Source organism: Rhodamnia argentea, chromosome 3 (assembly GCF_020921035.1).
Source record: "Rhodamnia argentea isolate NSW1041297 chromosome 3, ASM2092103v1, whole genome shotgun sequence".
NCBI classification, from domain to species: domain Eukaryota; kingdom Viridiplantae; phylum Streptophyta; class Magnoliopsida; order Myrtales; family Myrtaceae; genus Rhodamnia; species Rhodamnia argentea.
The window spans coordinates 27,731,921-27,754,466 of NC_063152.1; the positions used below are offsets into that span (position 1 = coordinate 27,731,921).

General features: G+C 39.1%; 3 protein-coding genes across 5 annotated transcripts; 1 reads left to right on the forward strand and 2 right to left on the reverse strand.

Annotated features, from left to right (window-relative positions):
• Positions 1 to 3,163: 3,163 nt before the first annotated feature.
• Positions 3,164 to 13,981, forward strand: LOC115753521. The gene is made up of 15 exons (XM_048276707.1): positions 3,164 to 3,602; positions 3,684 to 3,962; positions 4,097 to 4,276; positions 5,094 to 5,229; positions 6,163 to 6,491; positions 6,617 to 6,746; positions 7,466 to 7,594; positions 7,712 to 7,756; positions 9,542 to 9,621; positions 11,258 to 11,354; positions 11,469 to 11,558; positions 11,990 to 12,043; positions 13,270 to 13,335; positions 13,404 to 13,557; positions 13,731 to 13,981. The coding sequence occupies exons 1-14, from the start codon at positions 3,259 to 3,261 to the stop codon at positions 13,554 to 13,556; spliced, it is 2,112 nt and encodes a 703-aa protein (XP_048132664.1). The 5' UTR covers positions 3,164 to 3,258; the 3' UTR covers position 13,557; positions 13,731 to 13,981.
• A 218-nt stretch (positions 13,982 to 14,199) lies between these two features.
• LOC115753531 (probable plastid-lipid-associated protein 10, chloroplastic) lies at positions 14,200 to 18,464 on the reverse strand. Of its 2 annotated transcripts, XM_030692172.2 has the most exons (9): positions 18,447 to 18,464; positions 18,178 to 18,335; positions 17,985 to 18,098; positions 17,690 to 17,824; positions 17,256 to 17,351; positions 16,586 to 16,666; positions 16,151 to 16,237; positions 14,666 to 14,721; positions 14,200 to 14,584 (listed from the first exon to the last, which is right to left on the reverse strand). In XM_030692172.2, exons 2-9 carry the CDS (start codon positions 18,331 to 18,333, stop codon positions 14,467 to 14,469), a joined length of 843 nt encoding a protein of 280 aa, XP_030548032.1. In that variant the 5' UTR covers positions 18,334 to 18,335; positions 18,447 to 18,464; the 3' UTR covers positions 14,200 to 14,466. The 2 variants fall into 2 exon arrangements, with proteins under 2 accessions (XP_030548032.1, XP_030548033.1); XM_030692173.2 differs by lacking the exon at positions 18,447 to 18,464 and having other exon boundaries at positions 17,985 to 18,089; positions 18,178 to 18,349.
• A 768-nt stretch (positions 18,465 to 19,232) lies between these two features.
• On the reverse strand, positions 19,233 to 22,270 carry LOC115753534 (soluble inorganic pyrophosphatase 3). Of its 2 annotated transcripts, none has more exons than XM_030692175.2 (9): positions 22,048 to 22,270; positions 21,705 to 21,841; positions 21,575 to 21,603; positions 21,203 to 21,268; positions 20,790 to 20,897; positions 20,090 to 20,155; positions 19,860 to 19,980; positions 19,700 to 19,781; positions 19,233 to 19,521 (listed from the first exon to the last, which is right to left on the reverse strand). In XM_030692175.2, the coding sequence occupies exons 1-9, from the start codon at positions 22,083 to 22,085 to the stop codon at positions 19,479 to 19,481; spliced, it is 690 nt and encodes a 229-aa protein (XP_030548035.1). In that variant the 5' UTR covers positions 22,086 to 22,270; the 3' UTR covers positions 19,233 to 19,478. The 2 variants fall into 2 exon arrangements, with proteins under 2 accessions (XP_030548035.1, XP_030548037.1); XM_030692177.2 differs by lacking the exon at positions 22,048 to 22,270 and adding an exon at positions 21,933 to 21,951.
• Between the last annotated feature and the right edge of the window lie 276 nt (positions 22,271 to 22,546).

The window sequence follows — 22,546 nt, forward strand, 5'->3', positions numbered from 1 at the left end:
CTAAGAACCGCATGTGCGAGTTCCCCCGCATACGGCTCAAGTGGCGAAGGCCCTTTCCTTCGCTCTTGGTAAGCGCTTCGCTGGAGCCAAGCTTACTGCTAGCCTATCGGCTAGAGCCAAGCTTCGACCGCGATCGCTTGTCACTTTTGGCCACCTTATTCCGTCACCCGAGATCCAAGTCAGCACCGGCAAAGATCTCTTGATTCCTCGCGGCCGGGCCGCTTGATGAATGACTGCACCACTAGGAATAGAAGCCCGAAGCCGTCTAAAGGCGGTTCGTCTAAGGAGCGGGCCTCTTTCTTTTACTTTGAGTGCCGAGACAAAGATCTCTCTCCAAGATCGTATAAGACGAGAGCCCCTCCCCTTAGTTTGAGTTATAGCCCTTGCTCTTTTGTAGGCTTTTTTTGATTTATTGAACCTCTTAGACCATTCATGGGCGTGAACCTACCTTCAAAGGCGAAGAATTGGGCTCAACTTCAATCCAATAGTCTAAGACTGATTCGATCAAATGGTGAAGGCTCCGTCACCGGTCGGTGAATTGAGTGGTCTCCTCTTTTCTGATCGACCCGAACTCTTTGTCTTCCTCTGATCTAGTCCCGATCAAGGATCCCGAAACGCAAATTCCCAGTGTTCCTTATTTTATTTGTGAAAAAATGAACAAAGAGTTTTTCATCATAATGTAGTATAAGCAAATGGATAGGGCGATGAGTTAACCTCCTTCCATAAGCCTTGTGCCCCGTTTCATTTCATCTTTTATGAAATTCTTCTCAACAAAAGGGGATAGGGACTTCATTCAATTCAGCTAGAAAGAGGGCACTTATCGAACACTAACCCAATCTATAATGGATTGAAGGAAAAAAACGAAATGCATAAAAAAATTCCTTTTCGAAAGAGGGAAAGATTGCTCCTAAATGCGGCCATTCTAATTTCATGTCGTAGAGGTAAAAGATTTAGAAGAAGGTGAAGAAGATAAGTTAGATTTATACTACTATAAGTACTCATGCTTCTCAAATCCAAGGAGATTCGGGTAGGGGCTGCAGAGATCTTTCCTCAAATTCAAACATGAAAACCTTAACCACCTATGATTCCTTTCTTTTTTCAAATTATGCATATACTTTATTTTCCTTTCTTCTTAGACTTTATAGGACCAAGTAATCCCGAGACAGAACATAGCCATCCCTGGACTCAATAAAGTCTCAAGGGAACTCTTAGGTCCTTCTCTTGCCTTAGAATAATCAAGTACTCACTCTCTTCTAAAAAAAATAAGAAAAAATCCAGAAAAAATCCAGAAAAATATCAAAAAAATAAAAAATAAGAAAAATTCTAGAAAATATTTAAAAATTTTAAAAAATCCACGTGTCATTAAAAAATAAATAAATAAAAAGTTGAAGTAGGACGATTTGCCGAAATTGGCACTCAAGTGATCGACTTTCGTCGGAAGTAGCACTCAAGTAATTGATTTTTAAAAGTTATGGCACTCAAGGGAGCGAAAAAAATTATAGCACTCAAGTGAGCGCCGTACAAAAGTTGTGGCATTTGTGATGTACTTACCCCAAAATGGCTCATTGTGATTTAAGTAGTCTATGCTAATAGTTGCAAACAATCCAACCTCAAGAAATGTAGCACCTGGGAAAATGATTGATCTTTTTGCTTCCCTTGTTTCCAAGATGGCTAACGTCCTTATCCATAATTTGTTAAGTTGTCATACTCCCTATCGACATGAAGGTACATGGGTCCCGTTTCACACCGAACGAGCGAAGATCCGAAGGACCCGCGCCTGTGGGAGTCTCAAGAGGGCGGCGTTCCTTGGATATTAGAGGGCTTTTATAGTTTAAGCCTATAATTTTTCATAAGTAGTTTGAGCATGATACCATGAATATCTACGGTTATATATACTCTTTTTTGCTTGTAATTTAGTGATGTAAACGAGATGTGCGAAGCGCTAATTATAATGAAATCATCTGCTGGACGCAGCCTTGATTTAAGTGTGAACCAAGATAAAATCTTGTATCTTGATTTCTTTTTCTTGTTTTTACGATTTACTTCGTTGTGATTATGTGTTGAATGCTAACACTTATGCATACACATCATTAGGCCATTCCTTTCGAAACCCAAACTAGAATTTCAGTGTCACCCATCTAATGTCAGATGTGCACAACTCTTATGCTTCATGTCTTCCTAATGCAATAGGTTTATGATTTTTTTAATACTTTTCTCTCTAAAATTTGATCCACACGATCTTTAAAGCGTCCAAAGCCTCATCAAGATCAAATAGTCATGTCGTGAGTCTCATTCATGAATCTTTAAGATTTTCTTATTCAACATGAGTCAATGGAGAGGTTCTTTTTTTTTTTTTTAGAGAGAGGGGTTCCAAATAAGGTTCCCAAATGTCATCATTTTTTCAAATAAGGGCTTGAAGTTTGTATTATTTGAAATAATGACTTGAAGTGCCATTATTGTTTCAAATAAGGGCCTCCAATGGATATTATTTTGAATAAGGGTCTAAAGTGGCCATATCATTCTCAAAAAAGGACATCTCATTAGTTGGTTAGGGGCATTTTCACCATTTACTCTCTTTTTTCTTAGCTTTTTTTCCTCCTTTTCTTTTTAGAAATTTTAAAAAAAAAATCACAAGCGGGAGGCAATCCTCTCACCTATGGACACTGCCCCTCTGCGATAGCTATTGGCAACCACGCCAACCGGAGACGAGGGCCACCCACCCTCACTAGGGTCCGGCCAAGGGCAGCGGCTCTCATCCGGATCTAGGAGAGGATCGCGGCCCTCTCTAGGCTCTAGTGAGGGCCGGCGGGCCCTCGCCTCTAATCGGCGGTGGGGCGGCGTCCACGACCCTCTCGCCTATGGTTCTTTTTTTTTTTTTGTATTTTAATTTTTAGTTTTTTATTTCTTAATTTATTTAAAAATTAAGTTAAAATAAATTTTGACGAAAATGCCCTTGATTGGTCCGAATATTTGAGTGGCTGGTTGGCCGACGAGATCATACCCTTATTTGAAACAATTGTGCCTACTTCCAGCTCTTTTTTTGAATTTTTTTTCCAATTGAATTGTCAAGTGAGAAAAGAAAATACAAGAGTCAAAAGGAGGAGTCTTCAATTTGTATATTTGGAAAAATACAAGGAGTGTATTATATAATCAAATAATCTCGCCGGCACAGATATCAAGACAAGAGACACAACCATTTTCCAAAGAGAAACAGGGTCGCAGTGTGAGGTGGGAATCAATCCCCCGTCGTCGTCTCTCATGTTATCATGTCAAAGCTTAACCGGCATCGTTGTACCATCGCATTGTTCGCCGGCATCTCCCTCTTCGCGGTCCGGCCGTTTGCCGAGGATGTCTACTCATCCGACGCTTCCTGATCGTCCCCTTCACCTCCTTCTCAAATGCCACGAATTGCCGATTGAGATGGAGTCCTCATCATCATCAGAAAAGCATGATGAGGTCGATGACGATGAGAAACCAGAGCGGGTTGTCCATGCGCCCCGGCAAAAGTTCATCCCTGTCACTAAGGCACAGCTTTTGGACGCCATTTTGATGACCGCGTTCGACAATCAGGATGAAGCCCTTCAATTTCTCAATGTATCTCGGTAAGACTTCCTCTCTACTCCTCATCTTCAACGTCCGCACTGTATCGCGAAAAACTTGATGGTAGTTCCTCACTCGTTTAGGTGTTTGGACGCCATTATTCATGCTGAACATAAAGTGGTTTTGGAAGACATGCGGGCTGATTATTCCATCATTTCGGGTTTCACGGAAAAGGAGGAAACGGTTGATGGGAGGCACGGTGAGCACGTCGCCGATAAGATGAAGTCTGACGCGACCTCGAATGGAGCGGAAGGTAAGATAGAAGTTGAGGAGCAGTTTCCTCTAGTGTCCGCTACTATGTTGAAGAAACTGGTTGGTTCTTCTGGAAACAATAGGAGGAAATGCAGTGGTGATCCATCCAGGTTAGTAATGATGCCATAAAGCGGCAAACATGCTTCAAAATTCAAGTGAATTAAGTATCTCATTGAGTCACCATTAATTTGCTATTCCAGTTCATGCTCAGGAAAATCTGACTCACAACGGCCATTTTTGTTAGAGTTGCTGTGGCCACTCGTTTCCAGCGGGCTTTCATGCAACTTCTCTCTAATGCACAGTTTGAAGAACTATCGGCTAGCGATTTAATGTTGACATCCGCATTGAATACCGACTATCTTCTTACGTTGCCCATATATGTTGACTGGAAGAGAGCTTCAAAGGCCAATGCTATAATATACAGGTAAACATATCCCAAAGGTGTTTGAAGTTTGATACTTCACCAATTTCGGAAATGCCAACTGAAAAGATGTACTTCTGTTGGACAATTTTCATTCAAATAACCTTGTCGCAACGCAATCCACTGTTGCATTATTTTCCTTTGACTCATCATGTACTAGAGTGCCTGCTACATGTCAGCTTATCAAGTGTGTGAAGAAGCTGCTCAGATGAGAGTGCATGCTCTGTTCTTACAAACAAACACTTGGGCAAATTGGGACTGTGGGAACCCGATACAACATACATTGGTAATGCTAAACGCATAACTATAACTACAGAGTGTGTGTTGCTGATCCCACTTAGTGGGATAAGAGGCTAGTTTCCCTTACAGCTAAAGCAACCAAGAAGTTTGGCTATACTTCTATTAAGTTGGGTTTCCATTTCTGAGCTCTGCCACTATATCTCGAGTTATTTAGATTTTTACTCTGCCAGTGTAGAATCATTAAACTCAGATTGTACTGCTAATTGCTTTATATTAATACAGTCCAGTAAATAAGAAGGTGTTTGGATGTCTTACAGACCTTCTTTACTAATATACTGACAGTAAAATTTTATTTGTTGATCTGTCTAATTGTTCTAACTAAGGACATCAGTTGGATATTCTTTTCAGTCAATGGATCTTTACCTTAGTTGTGGGAAAAATTTGTAACTTCTCTGCAGCAGTGAGCTATATGAAGATGCTGTCTTTCTCATTTGCGATCTCTTCAGTGAATCTACATAGATGACTTGCTATTGGCTTACATTTTCTTTCCAGTCTATCATTATCACCTCGTATCATGCAGGCGGGGTTATGCAACTGAGAGGCAGAAGGGCCTACTGTTAGTTGAAAAATTGGATTACATACAGTCCAAACTTCTGCAAGGAATTCTCGTTACCATATCAAAACCATTGGGGAAGCTTGGGGCGTGGGTGATTGAGGTCATTCTTTTCTCTGCAGCATGTTTTTACACCCAAGGGCCTCATCTTTTCTTTGTAATTACCGAATGCTTGTAGATATAAGTGTAGACTGTATTTGTTTAGTTCAGTAGAAACATGCTTTTCATTCTGGAATTCTTTTTTCTACAGAACAATAAAATCTAAAGAACTTTTTGGATAGCAAGAATATAGAGTGAAGGTTTGAAATTTCAAAAGATGAAAGGAGAATTGTGGAGATGGAAGTTCAAGAGCAAAACTAATTTGATAGGAATCTTTTGGCCCCATATGAGTGTAGATTTCTTTTTCCATGGATAAGCTTGTTACGTATCCATGGAAGCTGTTTCGAAATATGATAACGATGTTTTTTTAAGCGATTATAATTGAAATGATAATTTTAGAAGATTTCTGTTAGTTGACAAAATACTTCAAAACAGCTGTTTTGAACAATGACAGCATTTTTTGAAAAGTCTATACATACTTACCTTACCAAAAAAAAAAAACAAAGACAGCATTTCATTTGTTGCAAAATAAATATAATATATATATTGAATTTTTTGTGCTGAAAAATCTAAATTTCCTTAGTGTGTCACAAGCACACTCTGTACTATATTATTTCCCATGAAAAGAGAAAATGATGGTTTGTAATTTTGTGAACCAAACATACTCGAAGGTTTTTTGAGGCTTGCCCTTTGGGTTCTGCAATTTAAGAAATGTGATTCTCTTAGTAATGTGTAAAGTCCACATAATGCAATTCTTCTCTAGGAACTTGCTTCAAAATGCAAAAGAGATGAAGTTAAAATCACGTTTTTACTTGTGTCAAGATGTACTTCCTAACAGAAAGAAAGGACAATATCTGAATACGAATTGCCCTTAACATAAGCATCATCTGCTTTTCTCCCTTTAGAGAATAAGGCTTAATTTTATTGTGTTAAACAGAAACTGAAAGATTCTTATTCAACTGAAGAAATCAGTGATTGGACAAAGAAGTTTAAGCAGTGGGTTTTAGAGGCTTCTGACTTGCAGAACTCAGATTTTCCAGAGATGCTTGATGGTACCTTTGAAGTAGGATCGCAGTTAAATCAGGAGCTCCCTATCTGGCTTGCAGCCCAAAAGGCAGTGACGCGTTATGAAGGCATCTTATCGTCAACTGGACCTCGTGGAAGGCTTTTAAGGAATTTGCTTACATGGACTGGACTTGTGCCACCAATGCCAGAAACCCCATACGAGTTCAAGGGTGATAACAATGAATCTGAACCTTATTTAAGGTTTGTGAACTCAATTTCAGTTTTCTTCCTTTTGTTGATAAAATCCTTCAATATTTATTGATGAAATTTTGATACTAGAAAGCATTTTGTTTAACCTAATAGATTAACTGTTTATGTTCATCCAGACCAGTCTCCATATCCAGGATTTCACTTAGTGACATATGGAGGCCAGTTACGGAGAAATCTTGGGCAAACAATGCTTGGGAAGTGTTGAAGACCGGAGTTTCCATTCTCCTCTCGCAATCTACCCTTCAGGTATTCTTCTGCATGACATGTACTTCTTTTTTAACATCTTAAAACTTTCATTGATCTATCCTTTTAAGTTTTAGGTTGTCGATTAGGTTAATAAACACTTTGTACTGTTGAAAGTGGAGGTGAGCACGATCCTTTTTCATTCTGTTGGACACCAACATAAATAAACTGCATTAATACAGCTTACCAAACCAAACCACACCAAGTTCATTTTGGTAATTTTTATTCTGCCCTATTTTTAAATGCAAGTTGAGCTGCTAACTTCCCTTGTTTTATTCGCAAATTGTGGGGCAAGCCAGACTCTGTTCACTGATCTTCTGCTTAGTGTATTTCTTCCCCTACAACCAAAAGAGATTTCTTCTAAAATCTATGGCATGACCCGCTTGATTTTGAGTAGGTTTTGGTGAACAAAAACAATAAGGCTATAGTGCCCTGCATTTAAGGTTAGAGTTAACCATTTTTTTTTTTTTTTGGGTAAGGTAGAGTTAACCATTTTTGTATCTTGAAAAAATCCCATTTGAATGTGTTCTCATCTTTGGTCTGATTTCCCTGTGGTATGGCTGTACTAATGGACGACTATGTGCACTATTAGGTGGTTTATACTATAACGTAACCAAGCTTTTCCCTATTTGCCATGCTCTACTGTCTTTATTAGGAAGCAGCCTTGTTTTATCATGTAACCAAGCTTTTCCCTATTTGTCATTTTCTACTGTCTTTATTAGGAAGCAGCCTTCCAGGAGTTGGTATTGCTCTACACTGAAGAAGCGAATGATAGTGATGTGCAAGGTGAATCTGAGTTCAAATCATTGCAAGTAAAGATCTATGAGAGAATCCCTATTCCAGATTTGCCGGTAAATACTTTTTATTCTCGACATTACCATGTTTGTCGTTTACTTAATATTTCCACATGAATCAATAAGTTCTGAACTTCTAGAATTGAATTCGCTTCATTTTTTGCAATTGACTAGGTCGTCTTTCCTCACAAAAGGCTATCATTCCGTATCATAGACACGGTATGTAGAAGATCTGCTCTCATCATGTCTCCAATGAACTTCTTTTAATTTCTCTAAATTTAGTTCTTCCTTAAGTGAAGTAGATCTAAAGAAAGTGATCTATGTAAATTACTCCATTCACATCATCCACGGCTTCTTGTTTAATTGCCAAAACCAAAATTCCCTACCAGTTTTACACCATTTCAAGTAACTTCTACGGTTAATTATAATGATAAGAACAAAACTTTCATGGTTAATATATTAAAATAAAGCAAGGTACAAAGGATGGATATCCACTGGATAAGAAGACCTTAAATCCCAATACTCATTAAATAGTGTTAAGTTGCTCGATATTGACGCTCATAATAATCTTTTAATATTTAGGAATGATGTTGAGTTTTGCCGAAATAAGAGCATACAAGTTCCAAATCTATTATTTGATACTCCTGATAATTGCTTACTTATAGGTGGTTTGTGCACACATAAAAGAGTTACCAATTGCTATAGGACTTCAATTCTGGCTTGCTGTTAACTACATGTTATGGGTTGTCACCCTATATTCTTGATATTAGTTAGAGAGTTCGGATTAGCGGTGTGCACCAAGTCCACTTCAAGACAAGAATTGGCTAGAACCATCCTGATCAAGTCTAGTTTCAGGTTGGTCCCCAGAAAAACCGGTCCAGTTCTCAATACTGAAACCATGGAACTGGCCTTCATCTGGTTTGACTCCTGGCTCTTATGTTAGAACCATCTATGTAACCTTGGACTGACCAACCAAGCTGGTTCTAGGCTGTAACCAATCTCGAACCAGTCTTACACCTTATTTGGAAAAAAAAAAAAAAAGGAAAAAGGAAAGCAAGAGCTTACTTGACAACATCTACATAAACTAATGTATGACATCTATGACCTAATTTTCACAAAAGAAACCTGGTTCTCAAGTAGTACTGGAAACCGACCTGAAATCAGCCAAGTGTAATTGATTCAGTTCCCAATTCTAGCCTCGGAAATGAATCGCCCAATTCCTGAGTAGAGTCTCTCTTGTGAAAATCAGGTCACAGATGTTGTAGGTTACTTTGCATTGCTCATATCCAGGCCAGTTGCATATCAAGTGTAGCCAATACCTCCAGGGTCCGTCCTGGGTTCTAGCCTTGAAATTGACATGTCCTGGTACCAATCACCCATAGTCTAGATGTCCAAGCAGCAACATTCTTTATAAATCTGATTTTTCAATCACAATTTTCCCTCCAATGATTCCAGGAACTGATATGCCACCAATTGCTGTAGGGTAACAACACTGTCCTTTTTTCCAGTTATCAGACCCTTTGCCGGATTATTACATATATAATCATAACTGGTTAAGGTACTGGCGGTGTGTGGGGGGGCGTTGACTGTTCTTCCCGCAGGGTGTTGTTGCTGCCCAGTCTCAGTCAGTAATGGATGGGAGAGTTATGCAATAGAAGGGCTCTTGAGAGCGCCTGCTTTCGGCACAGCATATCCCCTGCTGTCAGATCGTTAGCTCCTCCTAAAGAACTTGTGCTATCTGCCATTACCGAACTTGTGCTATCTGCCATTACCTTCACATGGCTTTCTTTTTCCTAGTTGAACGCTAAACCTAGCACTTGTGACTCTTGGACATGGAAAGGCGTTACACCTGACTACAAACGTTAGAATTTTTGTGAATTAGTGAGTAGTTTGTATAGACATGTGTTCCTTGATCATATGAGTCAGTTGTGACATAACAGCATTGTCCAATATCAGGTTTTGTCCCATATCAGGCTATTGATCAGATATACACTTAATTTGTAGGTGCGCTTGGACATTGCCACAGTATTGGGACTTCTGGCCTACATCATAAACTACAAATTTGAAGATATAGTATCCTCACCGTATGGAATTCCTGCCTTTGCACAATTCTTCGCCTGTTTTTGAGCATCCTCCTTTCAGAAGATAGGACGTTGCACGTAGGATAGAACCTACACACTATATTTTGGGCACCCGGTAGTCTTCTATTAAAATGGCAGATCGTATTTTATATGTTTTCTTCTCCAACTAAAGTCTCGAGCTGATGCTTTTCTACTATGTATGATGGCAGTTGTACTTCTAAAATTGCATTATCCTTAGAGATTTCTCTTTTTAAGTTTCCTTGAGAGTTTAAGCAGCAAAGATGCCCTTGCAACATGAACTGAAACCAGCTTTTTGTGTAGAAGAGTCCAGGAGGTCTTGCTGGGGAAGAGATAAAGTGTGAGAGATGTGCATTATATGATATAAGATGGCACTGAAGTTCTAGTCTGGGTTTGGGATGGAATGGATGAAATTCGTTGGAAGAATAGAAGTTCATGAATCAACTGGTTTCAGAGTTCGTACGCAAATAAAAAATGATGTTTATGCATCAGAACTTAACGAATAGTGGATAAGGACACTAGCCATCTTGGAAATAAGGGAAGCAAAAAAAAACACTGATCAACTTTTTAAGTGCTACATTTCTCAAGGTTGGACTGTTTTGTAGCTATGGGCTTAGATTTTAACAATTACTAATGAGATTTTTATTGCTTCTGAGCCTTTCAGTTGTCTTATCATATTGCATGCAGATTGTCCTATAGATTGGTTATATGGAATTTCTATTACTATTCTTTTTCCTTTTTGGCCCAAAGTTTCTATGCCTATTTAAAGATGACAATTATCAAGCTTTAGGGGTATTCTTTTTAACTGGGCTTTGTCCATCATCCCATGATCTTTGATGAGACAAAATGAAAAAGATGGAAGTCTTTCACTATGCTTTGGAAACTGCTGTGCCTTTTCGTTTCTGTGGTGGATGGACTGCAGAATCTCAAGACACATACTGATGCAAATATTAACATATTCCACTGTGTTTCCCTCAATATCAGTTCAATTGGATTTTTGAATTTTTCCATCTAAAGCACTGATGGTTTGTTGTCCTCTGTGTAACAGTACATGTAGTTAAAGAGACACCATAGGAAGTCCAGTTTCCCTGGAAGATCAACGGCAAAATTAGACCGCAGAGATTAGATGCAAAATTTGACTATTAAGGTTGGTTATATAGTGTAATGAAAGCCTTTGGGTCATTGACTAAGATGGAGGTGAAATGCAATTAGTGAAACTCTACTAATATTATGCAAATTTTGTCGTTCATAATACATAGTAAATGGCAGCAAGAAATATTATGTTAAATCGAAACCAACACAAAGTATTAAAGGAGCTTCGGCCTATTCTTGAAAATCTTGACTGGCTTGGCTTGGCTTGGCTGTGTGGTATAGTGGAGCAAAGAAAAAAAGAAGATTAGGGGACTGAAAGGGAACAAGAGGATTCAAGGAAGAAGATTAGTTACCTACTCTTAATGGTCAAAGCAAACCCTTCCATTCTGAGTTCTTTATTTCGAAATAACGTCAATGTTGTTTCGGGATTAAACTTTTGTCTCTATGATGAGTATTTCAGAATTTTCCAATTTTTGACTTTAATATCTCCTTTGCAGAATACTCAATTTTTCCACTAAAACTAATGTAGGTCAGCAATATTTCTGGATGCAATTGCCATTAGCGCCCTTGTTATATTTCTGATTCGTGTAGTGCTGGGTTACAAGCAGACACGAGATAGGTATCAAGTAAGCAAATATAACTTACTTTTATGTGATGAGTTGACTACAGAAGCATGCTTTTTTACTGTTACGGTTAGTTGAGATCATACTAATGATACTTTTAATGATCTGTTATTACAGTTATTGGTAAACAAGACTCTTTACGAGAAAACTCTAGCAAGTGGATTTGGCTCGGTTCATTTTCTTTTGGATGCTTCCGAACAGCAACAGGTAAGAAGATATCTTTTTGCTTTCGAGGCATGAGATTAGCCTATCATCATGGAACTATGGACAAATGGCTTCAGTTTTTAGGCAATCGAATCTTCAACTTTTTGCCATTAACTATGCCACTTGGTCTTCAAGTACATGAACACATTCTTTTTAAAGGACTTAACGCAATAAAGGGAGTAAATACAATTGTCTCAGAAATCAGCCTGGATAGGTTTGTTGGACAGAAAATAATATTAAACTGATCAGTAGCTGGCTCCGTGGAATTGGGAGTAAGCCGAATTAATACTGTCCCCTTCTGGATTACTTTACAAATTTTGTCAGGTTTTCAAATCATTCATATCAGCACTACAGCAATGCAAAGCATTTAAATAGTGAAATAAGAATACTTATTTTACATTACATAATTTACCATCTTTGATTTCTGCGTGCAGTACAAGGAAGCTATTTTGGCCTATGCAATCCTACTAGAAGCAAACCAAGACCAGGTTTTCTCTCTCTCCCTTTAATGTTGGTGTGTTCTACTGAGTGTGCATAAAGCAACTAATCTAAATTCCCCAGTACATGCCGCATTAACATGGTTCTACTAAACACCTGCGAAGTTGCTTTGTGTTAAAGTGTCAAAGTCATTTTTTGTAATCGTGTCAAGTTGACACTATTTTTTCATTAATCATGCTCAAAACAATTCATATATATTAAATTAGTATCAATTCATGTTGCTTTCGTGTTTGCTAAACAATTGTGTTTGATAGTGTTTATTCATGTCGGAAATTGCCAGCCTCTTTTTTTCATTCAATTTTCTAATAAAAAGCTAGGTTCGGAATGAATCGGCATGTGATATAGAGTGATCAGCTAATATGTAAATATAGAGAAAGGGAAACAAATAACTTACTTGAGTTGATTGATGGGGAATGGCTTTGGTAGTGCCAGATCCAGGTGCTGCATGTGGATGAGTGCAACCATAATCGCTCTACCAAATCAGCTATCCAAAGGACTCTTTCTTTACCTTCTGAATCAGCATCACTTGAAAACCTAGGTTCATATTCACCAGTCCTCCTTCATCAGGTGCAATGCCTATATAATTAGGACTTCACTCTTTTCCTTTCTGTTTGTAAAATTGTTGATTGCATGAGGGGGTTTTCTGTAAGCATTGCCAAAAGCATTGCTACTTCTATTACTGGTCCTTTCAATATCTGAGGCTCCTTGAAACTCTGAAAGAGTTTGAGCTGTCGCACAGCCCTTTTCCTGCTTCACGCCTGTGATTTGGAGAGGGCAGTCTACTGTCCTTATCTTCATCTCTTATTTCGAGAGCCACTATGCAATTTTTAATTAGGAAGAAAAGCTCTAAAACCTGTTGCTCGGAAAAATGAGTCTGCTCATGCTTATGGAACACTTGTTACACCTCATGCTTATGCATAGCCAACTTTCAACAAACATCCGACAAGTTTTTACCTATCGCAGCAGCTGTTTTATGAATTTGTAGAGCCCCCATACTCTGAAATACTAGCTGCATTTCCTGAGATTCCTTCGACTATGACATGCTCCAAAATGTGGATCATCCCATTATACTCACTTATATGTGCAATCAGTTGATCTTTGACATCTTTCCTTCAGATTGATAGTATGTATGAATAGCTTTTGGAAGGAATTAATGCATATGTGAAAGTCTCTGTATTTTTTACTTCAATATTACCAACAATTGTGGTAAGTACAGGTAAATGCTCGCCCTTGCATTGGAGACAGATGTGAGAAATTCATGTATAATACATTTAAAGTGAAGGTACGCATGTTTCCTATTCATGCATTATTGTTCACGTCCTGTGGCTTAGGGATGTCAGCCCCATGCAGGTTGACATGCCAGTTGATAAAGCAACGGACACTTTGATGAGGTTTGGTCTAGTTAGGGAAAGACATATCAATGGAAGAGCCTCACTGCAGGCTATTCCCTGTGTAGAAGCATATGGAGCCCTTAAGGTCCGATGGGACAGTATGCTTAGCTAATGTTGTTCGGCTAATTGTCCAAGTCTTCTTATTTTGCCAAATCTATCAAGTCTTTGTAAATTTTTGAATTTTGGTTGTGCAATATCTCAATATTGCTATTTTTTCAGCGTTGCTATCTGTACCATTTTGCAGTTGCTCTCTTTGAATGCTGAACTTAGATTGTTTGGTGGGAAGGAAAGGGTTATAATAAATTGTTCTTCCATGCGTGGTCATCACAATTTGTATCTTGTTATTTGGGCTTGATTGCGGAGATATCTCAACAACGGAGCTTCTCCGTCAGCTGTAGTTTTATTTTTTTTTTCTTTTTGTCTTGAATTCTTGTGTGTTAATTCTACACTACCAATATTGTGTTGGTGAAACCATTAAATGCTGAGTTGGCACGGACATAATGCTGTTAATGTCTATTTTAAAGTGTTTGCACGGTAAAAGAGCTTGAAAGGCCATAGGAGGAGACGATTCGCAATGAAGTCCTATGCTATGGGTACCTTGGTCCCTGCAATGATGCGACAGTTTCTAAGAGGATATATTGGATTTGGGTGGCCATCTAACCTTTGGAAGTATTGTTGTAGGAATTCTTTAATCTGATGAGCATTTCAACCATCGAGCCGGAAGATTGAGAGAGAAGGAAAACACTCTGCAATCATCTGAGAACTCCCGAATTTATCTGAAGGGAGACAAATTTAAGAAAAAGTGCCAATGTAGGCGAATCCTGGTTGGGTAATATACATTAATGGCGGAAGTACATTCAAGCTCTACTTCTGTATTCATGAGCCGAGGATAGAAAAGAAATGAAATGGCAATAAATTTCAAATTAAAATTCACCATCGGCTGCATAAAACCTTGTCATTGTGGTAGCACTTCGCAGATAGTTATCATCTAGGCAAAGTTCGAGTGTAGTTGTCCCCATTAGTCAAGACTCAAGAGGTTGAGCTCTGGTGAAAACAAAAGCTCCTCCACCGCCAACGGCCCGCCCCAAAAGCATGTTGTTATCTAAATATGAAAGATAGTATAATCCGCCAACTGACCGCCTGCAAGTGGATTCACATTCTCATTTTCGTAAGCAAACTGGGAAACACGCGAGGAGTAGGACTGGGGTAACGTGCAATTACCTATCTTGATTCCCTAGAGGAATCCGAGCCTTAAAAGCACGAATAAACTGCAAGATCTGCATTTAAAAATCCTTCAGCTCCCATGAGAAAATCTTGCAATTTTACTGTGGCAAAATATGCAGAAACATGACGTGGGCAGCCTGGTCAGTAGAAACTGCCATTGTAACCAGGAAATGTGCAGGTTCCAAAGTGAGTAGACAATCAAACATTCACTATAGCCAACTTGTTCATAATTTTTGGAACCTTAAACTTGCTCTGTAAGCTCTGGGGACAACCCCAAAAGTTGTGAAATTGTGGTTCAAAGTGCTCTGTACTAGTTTTCCGATCATTCACCAACCAAAATAATCCTGGGCTACCAGGGTACTTGACATAACATGACAGCAAATCACACGATAAAGAACATATGATTCGTCAATATAGGGAGAAGTTACAAAACCGAGAAACGTGGGGATTAGAGAAATAAGTACCGAGAAAGAGAGGTAGAACCACCACCAAAACCTCCATATTTATACGTTTGAATTTCCAAACTCTAAGATTCTAGTGGTTCAACTAGAAGAATATTAAATCGTCATCGAAATACTTGACAATACGTTAATGTAAATATAAAGAATAAGAGATGTATAATTTATTGACAAGTATTTCATAAGATTCTCACTACAAGCTCCTCTCATAGAACAAAGATGTAGGATGGTTACATGGTAGAATGACCTCATACCTTGGAACCTACCATGTAGGTATTGCTAGACCTGATGAACGGATAGGTGACCGACGGCCCAGCTCAGGCACACCTACAAATGGGTGAGCTTGGCTAGATTTCTTAGGCCCCCTGGGCACACAAAAGTTCCAAGCTTGGCCAACCCTTTTTTTTTATTTTTTATTTTTTTGTCTATACTCTTAGTAGTAACCTTAATTTGAAATTGAAATTTATAACACTAATAGAACAAAATAACAAAATATCTAATGTGTGATAGAAATCTAGTATAAAACTCAGATAAAGTAGTAAAGTAAAATAACACAAATCCCTAAAGTTCAGGCATGATGGACAGGCCCTGCCCACCCATGTTTTACCCTGTGCCCTGCTCTAAAGGTTCATGCCCCGAGCAGGCCCGGCCAGAGCCTGCCTATGATTCCAAATTTTAGAATCTTGAACATATCCAGCTCTCAACTAGCCATCCATAGATTTTATGTGCACTGAGATTGGCAAGGACTACAAAAAAAAGAAGAAGAAGAAGAAGAAGCTGCAGGGATTCTTGCACTTATGTTATGGTTGGACATCAATTCAGTCATCTATTTATCCAATAAAAGAAACATGCAGTCATCTAACTGAAGCTTATGCTGGCAAACACAAATAAACTGCATCGAGTTCTCCAGAAAGCATGACAATCAGGAAGCAATCATACACTGACGATAAAAAAATTTGAAAATTGTATGCATCTAGTCTAGGACGAAAAAACAGATTGATAGTAAATCAGCAAAACAAGATACCTGCAAGCTCAAAAATGACCGTGGAAGCAGCGCGGGAGCTATTAGAGCTTGCAGCTCTCCACTGATGTTTATATTTTCCAAAGTTACCTGCACATGCCTTACAAGCTTCATAAATATTTGGTGAAACAAGCATTTTGCATCCATAGAACATTCTGGCATTCCAATAAACCAATCTAGGAAAAGAGGGAGAAGAAGAAAGGAAAGGGAGAAAGAGAAGAAAAAAGAATGCAAAGGAGAAGGAGAAAAATAATAGAACGAAGAGGAGATGGAGGAGGAAAGATTGGTTGTGTTACCAAAGTCCAGGTTCATCGCAGCATCTCCAACTCATACAACCCCCTCCTCCCACACCCAACCCCCCCCAACAAACCAAACCCCACATCCCCCGGAAAAAAAAAAAAATAAAGTAATGAGTCTCTCAGAATAAGAAGTACTGACCTCTTCAAACTGAAGGTAAATGTTCCGAGCAGAAAGGACGGAAAATTTTGCAGAAACAAGCAGAGTGACACCATTGTCTTCCTGTTAGTTAGAGCAAAAGCAGTATGAGAATCTGCTTTTTAAGGACTTCTTCAGTTTCTCTTTCAAGTTACCTTGATCCATCTATAAAGAATTATCCAAGCATTTAGCTTCCCTCTCACCAAACTCCCAAGTTTTAAAAAATGAACTTCGCAATTTCTACATCCGAATCCTTACACCGTAACCACTTCTGATTTGGTGCTTCCCCAATCAACAATGTTTCTGGGAATCTCCTTATTACTCAAGATAAGCATAGTCCGATGTTTCAAATTGGGAACACAAGAGTTGGTTCTGACATTCAGATCATCCCAGCAAACGTTGCAGCACTTGTGCATTAAGAATTTATCCATGAAAGGTTTGTCAAAAATAATCTATAGCGTACCTCAGATTCAGCTTCCAATCAAATTGTCCAAAATTACATCGAGTATGGAAAGTACCATTCAGATAGAAACGTATACCAAATGATAACATTGTCCATAAAGAGGAAAACAACTATAGTTTCAAGGTGGAATTGCCAAAATTTGAAGTTGATGAACATTTTCCTAGCAAGTCAGACAACACAATATTGAAGGTAGAAAGGGCACAAATTTACCTCTAGCAAGGTCGGGATGCTCCATTTGACTACATTGTAGACGACGCCACCATTTGACTGATCCAGGCAATCAAATTTTTGGAATATCTGCCCAACCTAGAATAACGCATTTAGTTAGAAATGACCAAGTAGGAACGATTCTGGACACGATGTGAGAGAAATGTACATTTATCAGGGGACATAAAATCCGAAAGATGCACCTGATCTCTACAGAGAATACAGTTTAAGCCTAGTTGCTGTGATTATTAACATGCACAGAAGGAAAGAAAATGTTCCAAAGACCAGCATAAGCTCTCATCTAAAAACAAAGAGGAGTATATGAACGGCAGTCCACAGCAACACATAGAAGAAGCTAAACCAAGAATAACTGGAAGAAATGAATTGCTCACGGTATGTTATATCGCAAGAGGAAGTAGAAATTTCAATCTTACTACCTGGAAGAAAGGGAGAGTAGCAGCAGACTCAAGAAGAATGAGAACATCACGAGCAGATGTATACTGCAGACGCCATGTCCCATCCAACTTCACCAGATCAATTAGTGCACCGGAACAGTAACACTCTAGGTTCACCTGCCAGCGTTTTATACGGAACAGTGCATCACACACAACCTTCTCTTTGATGATCGAGGACTTAGTTTACAAAAGTTAAGAACCTTGTGAAGGGGGGAAATGAGAGAGAGAGAGAGAGAGAGAGAGTTTGTTTAAATTTAAGAGAAGAGGGGAAGCATGCCATAGCCTCTTCAATGTCAGAACGTTGATGGGCATTGGTAACAAGACCTCGCTGGGTGTCCTGGATAGCTCTTAGAAGATTGTGTTTCTCATTCTCCAACGAAAGCTCTGGCACCTAGAAGCTCAGCAACAGGTAAGCCAAAGATACTGAGATAATCAAAATGCGCAAAAGAAGAAGGGGAGAATCAGGTAACCTGGGCTCTCTGGGTGGCGCAACAAGCCGCTGAACGAGTTCCTCCTTGATGGTGTAGCTTGAACGGGCCATGGCGACTTGCTTGAGAACCATCAGTTTCGCGGGTGTCCGTCTTTGTAGGCCGGAAGGATAACAGAGGTCCAAACGCCAACTCCATTGCTTTACCATATGATGTACAGGCGAGTGGGAGTAGGGAAAAATCTTAAATTTGAGATGAGCAAAACTGGGAAAAGTAACGGAAGAGAGGAACCAAGAGGCAATTACCCGTACCCTCCCTCCTTTCCGACGAGGTCCTCTTCTTCTTTCCTTCCATTCCCTAAGTTCCCTGCCCTTTTTTTTTTTTTTATGGTTGCACCGTATGATGATGATGATGATGATGATGATGTGGATTTTGATACTGAGATAATAAAAGAGGCATCTTTCCTTTCCTTTCCTTCCCTTTGTATTAGATTCGTAGAATTCCGCGCCTTCTTCTTCGAGAAAATTAAGGATTTACCATGAAGTCGTGCGCGTTGCATCACTTCTTCTCGAAATATTTGATCCCAACTCCTCCTTTTGCTGTGAAACCATCAGCTCTCAAAATCACTCCTTTTTCTCCGAGTAATCATTTTCGAAGAAATTGGGTTTCAAGACCCCTACAACCTCTTTTGGATGTTTTTTATTCTTAAGCTCATTTGGGTTGTCATTCTGCATCACACACTTGAAATGAAATGAAGTTATTTTTTGACCAAAAAAAAAAATCATTTTCGACGAAAATTGATTGATTTTTTCTTACTTTGTCTACTTAAAATGTGACTGGAGATATTTTTTTTTTCTCTCATTTATTTTTCATCTTGATTCGACTTTAATAAATAATTCATTTTAAATATAATCGAAATTATTTATGACCAAAATCAACTTAGCTCTTTGCTTGGTTCTTTTTTCCACTTAACGTTATATCAGTCAGGAATACATTGTCCTGCAAAAATAGCTTTACTCCAACCCAACAACGCACATACATCGATCGATCGAGTATAAATAAGAAATTAATAAAAAAACTTCTTCTTGATTTCTTGATTTCGGAGATAGATTGGACCTCAATGCTGGATTATATAGCATCTTCCTCTGTCCCAAGAATACATTATTACCATCTTAGACAATGCATACTACTACTTTGCTTATTCTCTACATCCTGGACTGGACCAGAATGTCCAAGCAACCAGTCAATTACAAGTTATTCATACCCCCAACAACAACAACAAGAACAAAAAATTGATGCAACATCTCCAAAGATTGAATGGGCCACCAGCAGCAACACTTTGCCTATCGCCTCAAGGTGTGAAGAATGTATTCTGCATAAAGATCCCTGCATCATTGACTTTAAATTAGTCTTCGATAAGCGAAAATATGTACATGAAATCTGCCTAACGGGGCGGGGCGCAAAACATCGTGTGATGTCCCCTGTTCTAGTCTGCTGATTTGTGCTCAACTATTTGGTTTCTTGATTGCGTTGAGACATCATCGACTGTTGATTGTGAACTTACATGGAATATTGAATGGCTTCAGTTGCGGTGGACGAGGGTAGAAAATCATTCACAGCAACCTCTTTGTTCTCGTTCTTCTTGTCTGTAACAATCAATCATTAAAGAAAACAGTGGACTTCCAATCACAGACACAAGAAAATCTCAAAGGTGACAAGGATACAATCTTCAAAGAAGCGGCGTATTTCTGAAAGGCGGTGAGGCGCAAGCTGTTTGATGTCGGTATAGTGCTTATATTCGGGATCATCCGCACAGACTGCGATTATTTTGTCATCTTTTTCTCCCTGGATTAAGGCCAAAATAAGTTAACCCAATCTTTACGCAAAAGCAACTGCAGGCATCTCTGTTTCTTTCAGAGAGTCCTTTTTACCCATTTGGAGGAGGGGGAAGTACCTGGTCAATCATGGGCATCAGTCCAATGGCTCTTGCGCGTAGAAAGCAACCGGGAACGACTGGTTCCTGTTGAATTCATTCATCAGAGTTAAACCTAGATTGCCTTTACATCATGTGATTCGTACCATTTAAAGATCATCTGAAAATGTAAACCTAGAGAGGACAGTGTCCTGCTTTCATAGCAATCTATATATTCAGACTAACCAAATACACAATATCAGCGTCCAACATCTGCTCTCCATGGAAGCTCAAATCAGGGTTTTCGCCAATGACTTCCCTTGGAGAATGTCAGCTATGGTAATGCAAATTTACAATATTCATCTTTTTCCTTTCACTCAGAGAGCAAGTTCGCAAGGTTACCGAGGAAGGGCCATATGTTGGTTCATACAAAGAAAAAGTGGAAAAGCCAAAAATTAAAAGCCATATTCCATTTGCTGTTAGCAATTGTCGGTGAACTGGTATGAGTTCACCAAATCAGCCCAACCTTTCTTATCGCAATGCTAGCAATAGAATACATCAACATCACATTTATCCTAAACTAGTTGGGGTCGGCAGTCGATGAACACAAAAATAAATAAAATTGTAATACTTTTGCAATTGAATGACCGAAAGGAAAAATTATTATAGCAGAAGGCCCTTCATCTAGTTTGACAAGCTGAGGAGATATGCTGAACAGCAATCAAGAAGTGAAAGAGATCACCTGCATGAGAACTAACACGTCGAGTGGATCATTGTCTTCACATAACGTTCTGGGAATGAAACCATAGTTATGAGGATAGACTACAGATGAGTATAATATCCTGTCAACCTGCGTGTAATAGTACTGTGATTCAGGAAAGCAATGACGCTTTAAAGAAACAAAAGGGGTAACTGTTTAAGCAGGAGAAAATAAACTCAAATTGTGACAAACGTGATCCTCTTGGCAAGGTTCATCTGTCATTTCTCCTCCATCCGAATTCCAACAATTTCAAATCACGAATGGTAACTACTAAACATGGACAAAATGATGCAGAAACATCTAAGAATTGAAATGGCAGACGACAATCTCCACATAGCTGAGACACTTAGCAGGGCTAGGTCTACGAGAGATTTTGCCTTGGACGAAACTCATACCTTAATGAGACCAGTCTTCTTGTCAAGTTCATACTTGACCTTGCTTCCCTTTGTTATCTCAACAACCTTAATTGTCAGAGGAAGAAAGGTAAGGGAAAAAGATTAGAGAGCACACAAATCTTGTTGCTGGGACCTATGGGTTTGAGGACATAATTCAGAAAAACTAATTGTTTATCCAAGTCTATCAGGAACTAGTTCCGTTTCTGATCGAACAAGCGAAATTCAATCCATCTTGCAGTAGGCCAAGTTAGAAACATAAGGAAAAATAGACTCCTAGAAAGAAAACATTTTGGTTCCTCTTCAACAGTCAAAGTAGAAGCTTATCATAATCAGCACTCGCATTAACATGAGTAAGTTGGGATAGAAACCTACACAATTGAAAATTTGGGGAGCTTCAGGTCCTGGAGAGAAGATTAAAGGAAATATATTAGCGAGTTCATCGTCATCACAAAATCGTATAGATGATAACAATGTATTCAGCAATCAAAGGATGGGGAAACACCAATTTCAAGGTCATGCCAAGGATGAGCAGCAACTGATCTCCTCGACAAGGAGGAAAGAATGCGTTCATTCAGGCGTGGAACCGGTCGATCTGGATGGCTTCCATCACCTTCACTCATTTCGATTTGGTGAGAGAGACTGCAAGCAAAGATAGAGAGAGAAGAGTTGGATCGGAAACTTGAGAAGAAGTGGAGATAATGTCCCATCTCACCATGTCACAAATTCTTACATTCTGTCTAACAAGCAAATAGGCTACACTAAACTGCGCCAGGATCAAAGGAAGGTGCTGTGATTCTATTTAGATGCGGATACGAGACAGCAAGCAAGCAAGAAGGACAGCGTACCTGCAGAGGTAGAAAGTATTGTAAGAGAGGAGGAACATAGGAGAAGAGAGGGGCAAATGTTATATACGCGAGAGGCGGGAGTGGTTCAAACATGAACTTGGCTGTCAGAGCATTAAGCAGAGAGGAGACAGGTGATACTTCCACCTGTTGGGGGGTTGGGGTTTGGTTGGTTATTTTCAGATCCTGGATCCATGGATGCCCTCCTCCCCAGATGCGCAAAACATGGCAATTCCTCCAACACCACTACTATCATTGCCATTGTGTTTGGCAAGACTAATTAAGGGAGAAGAGTAACAACAGAAAATCAGTTTTCCATTCTAGATCATCCTGCTTTTGGAGGGATTTTGTTTAGCAAAATTTAACAGAGATGATCCCAAGGGAAACCCCAATATAGTGCTTGTAACATCTTTTCATGCGTATGTGGATTTTTGTTCATTAATGTCCGTTACAATACATACTAACAAAAGATGAATTGGCAAACATGTTGGATCGGTATTTG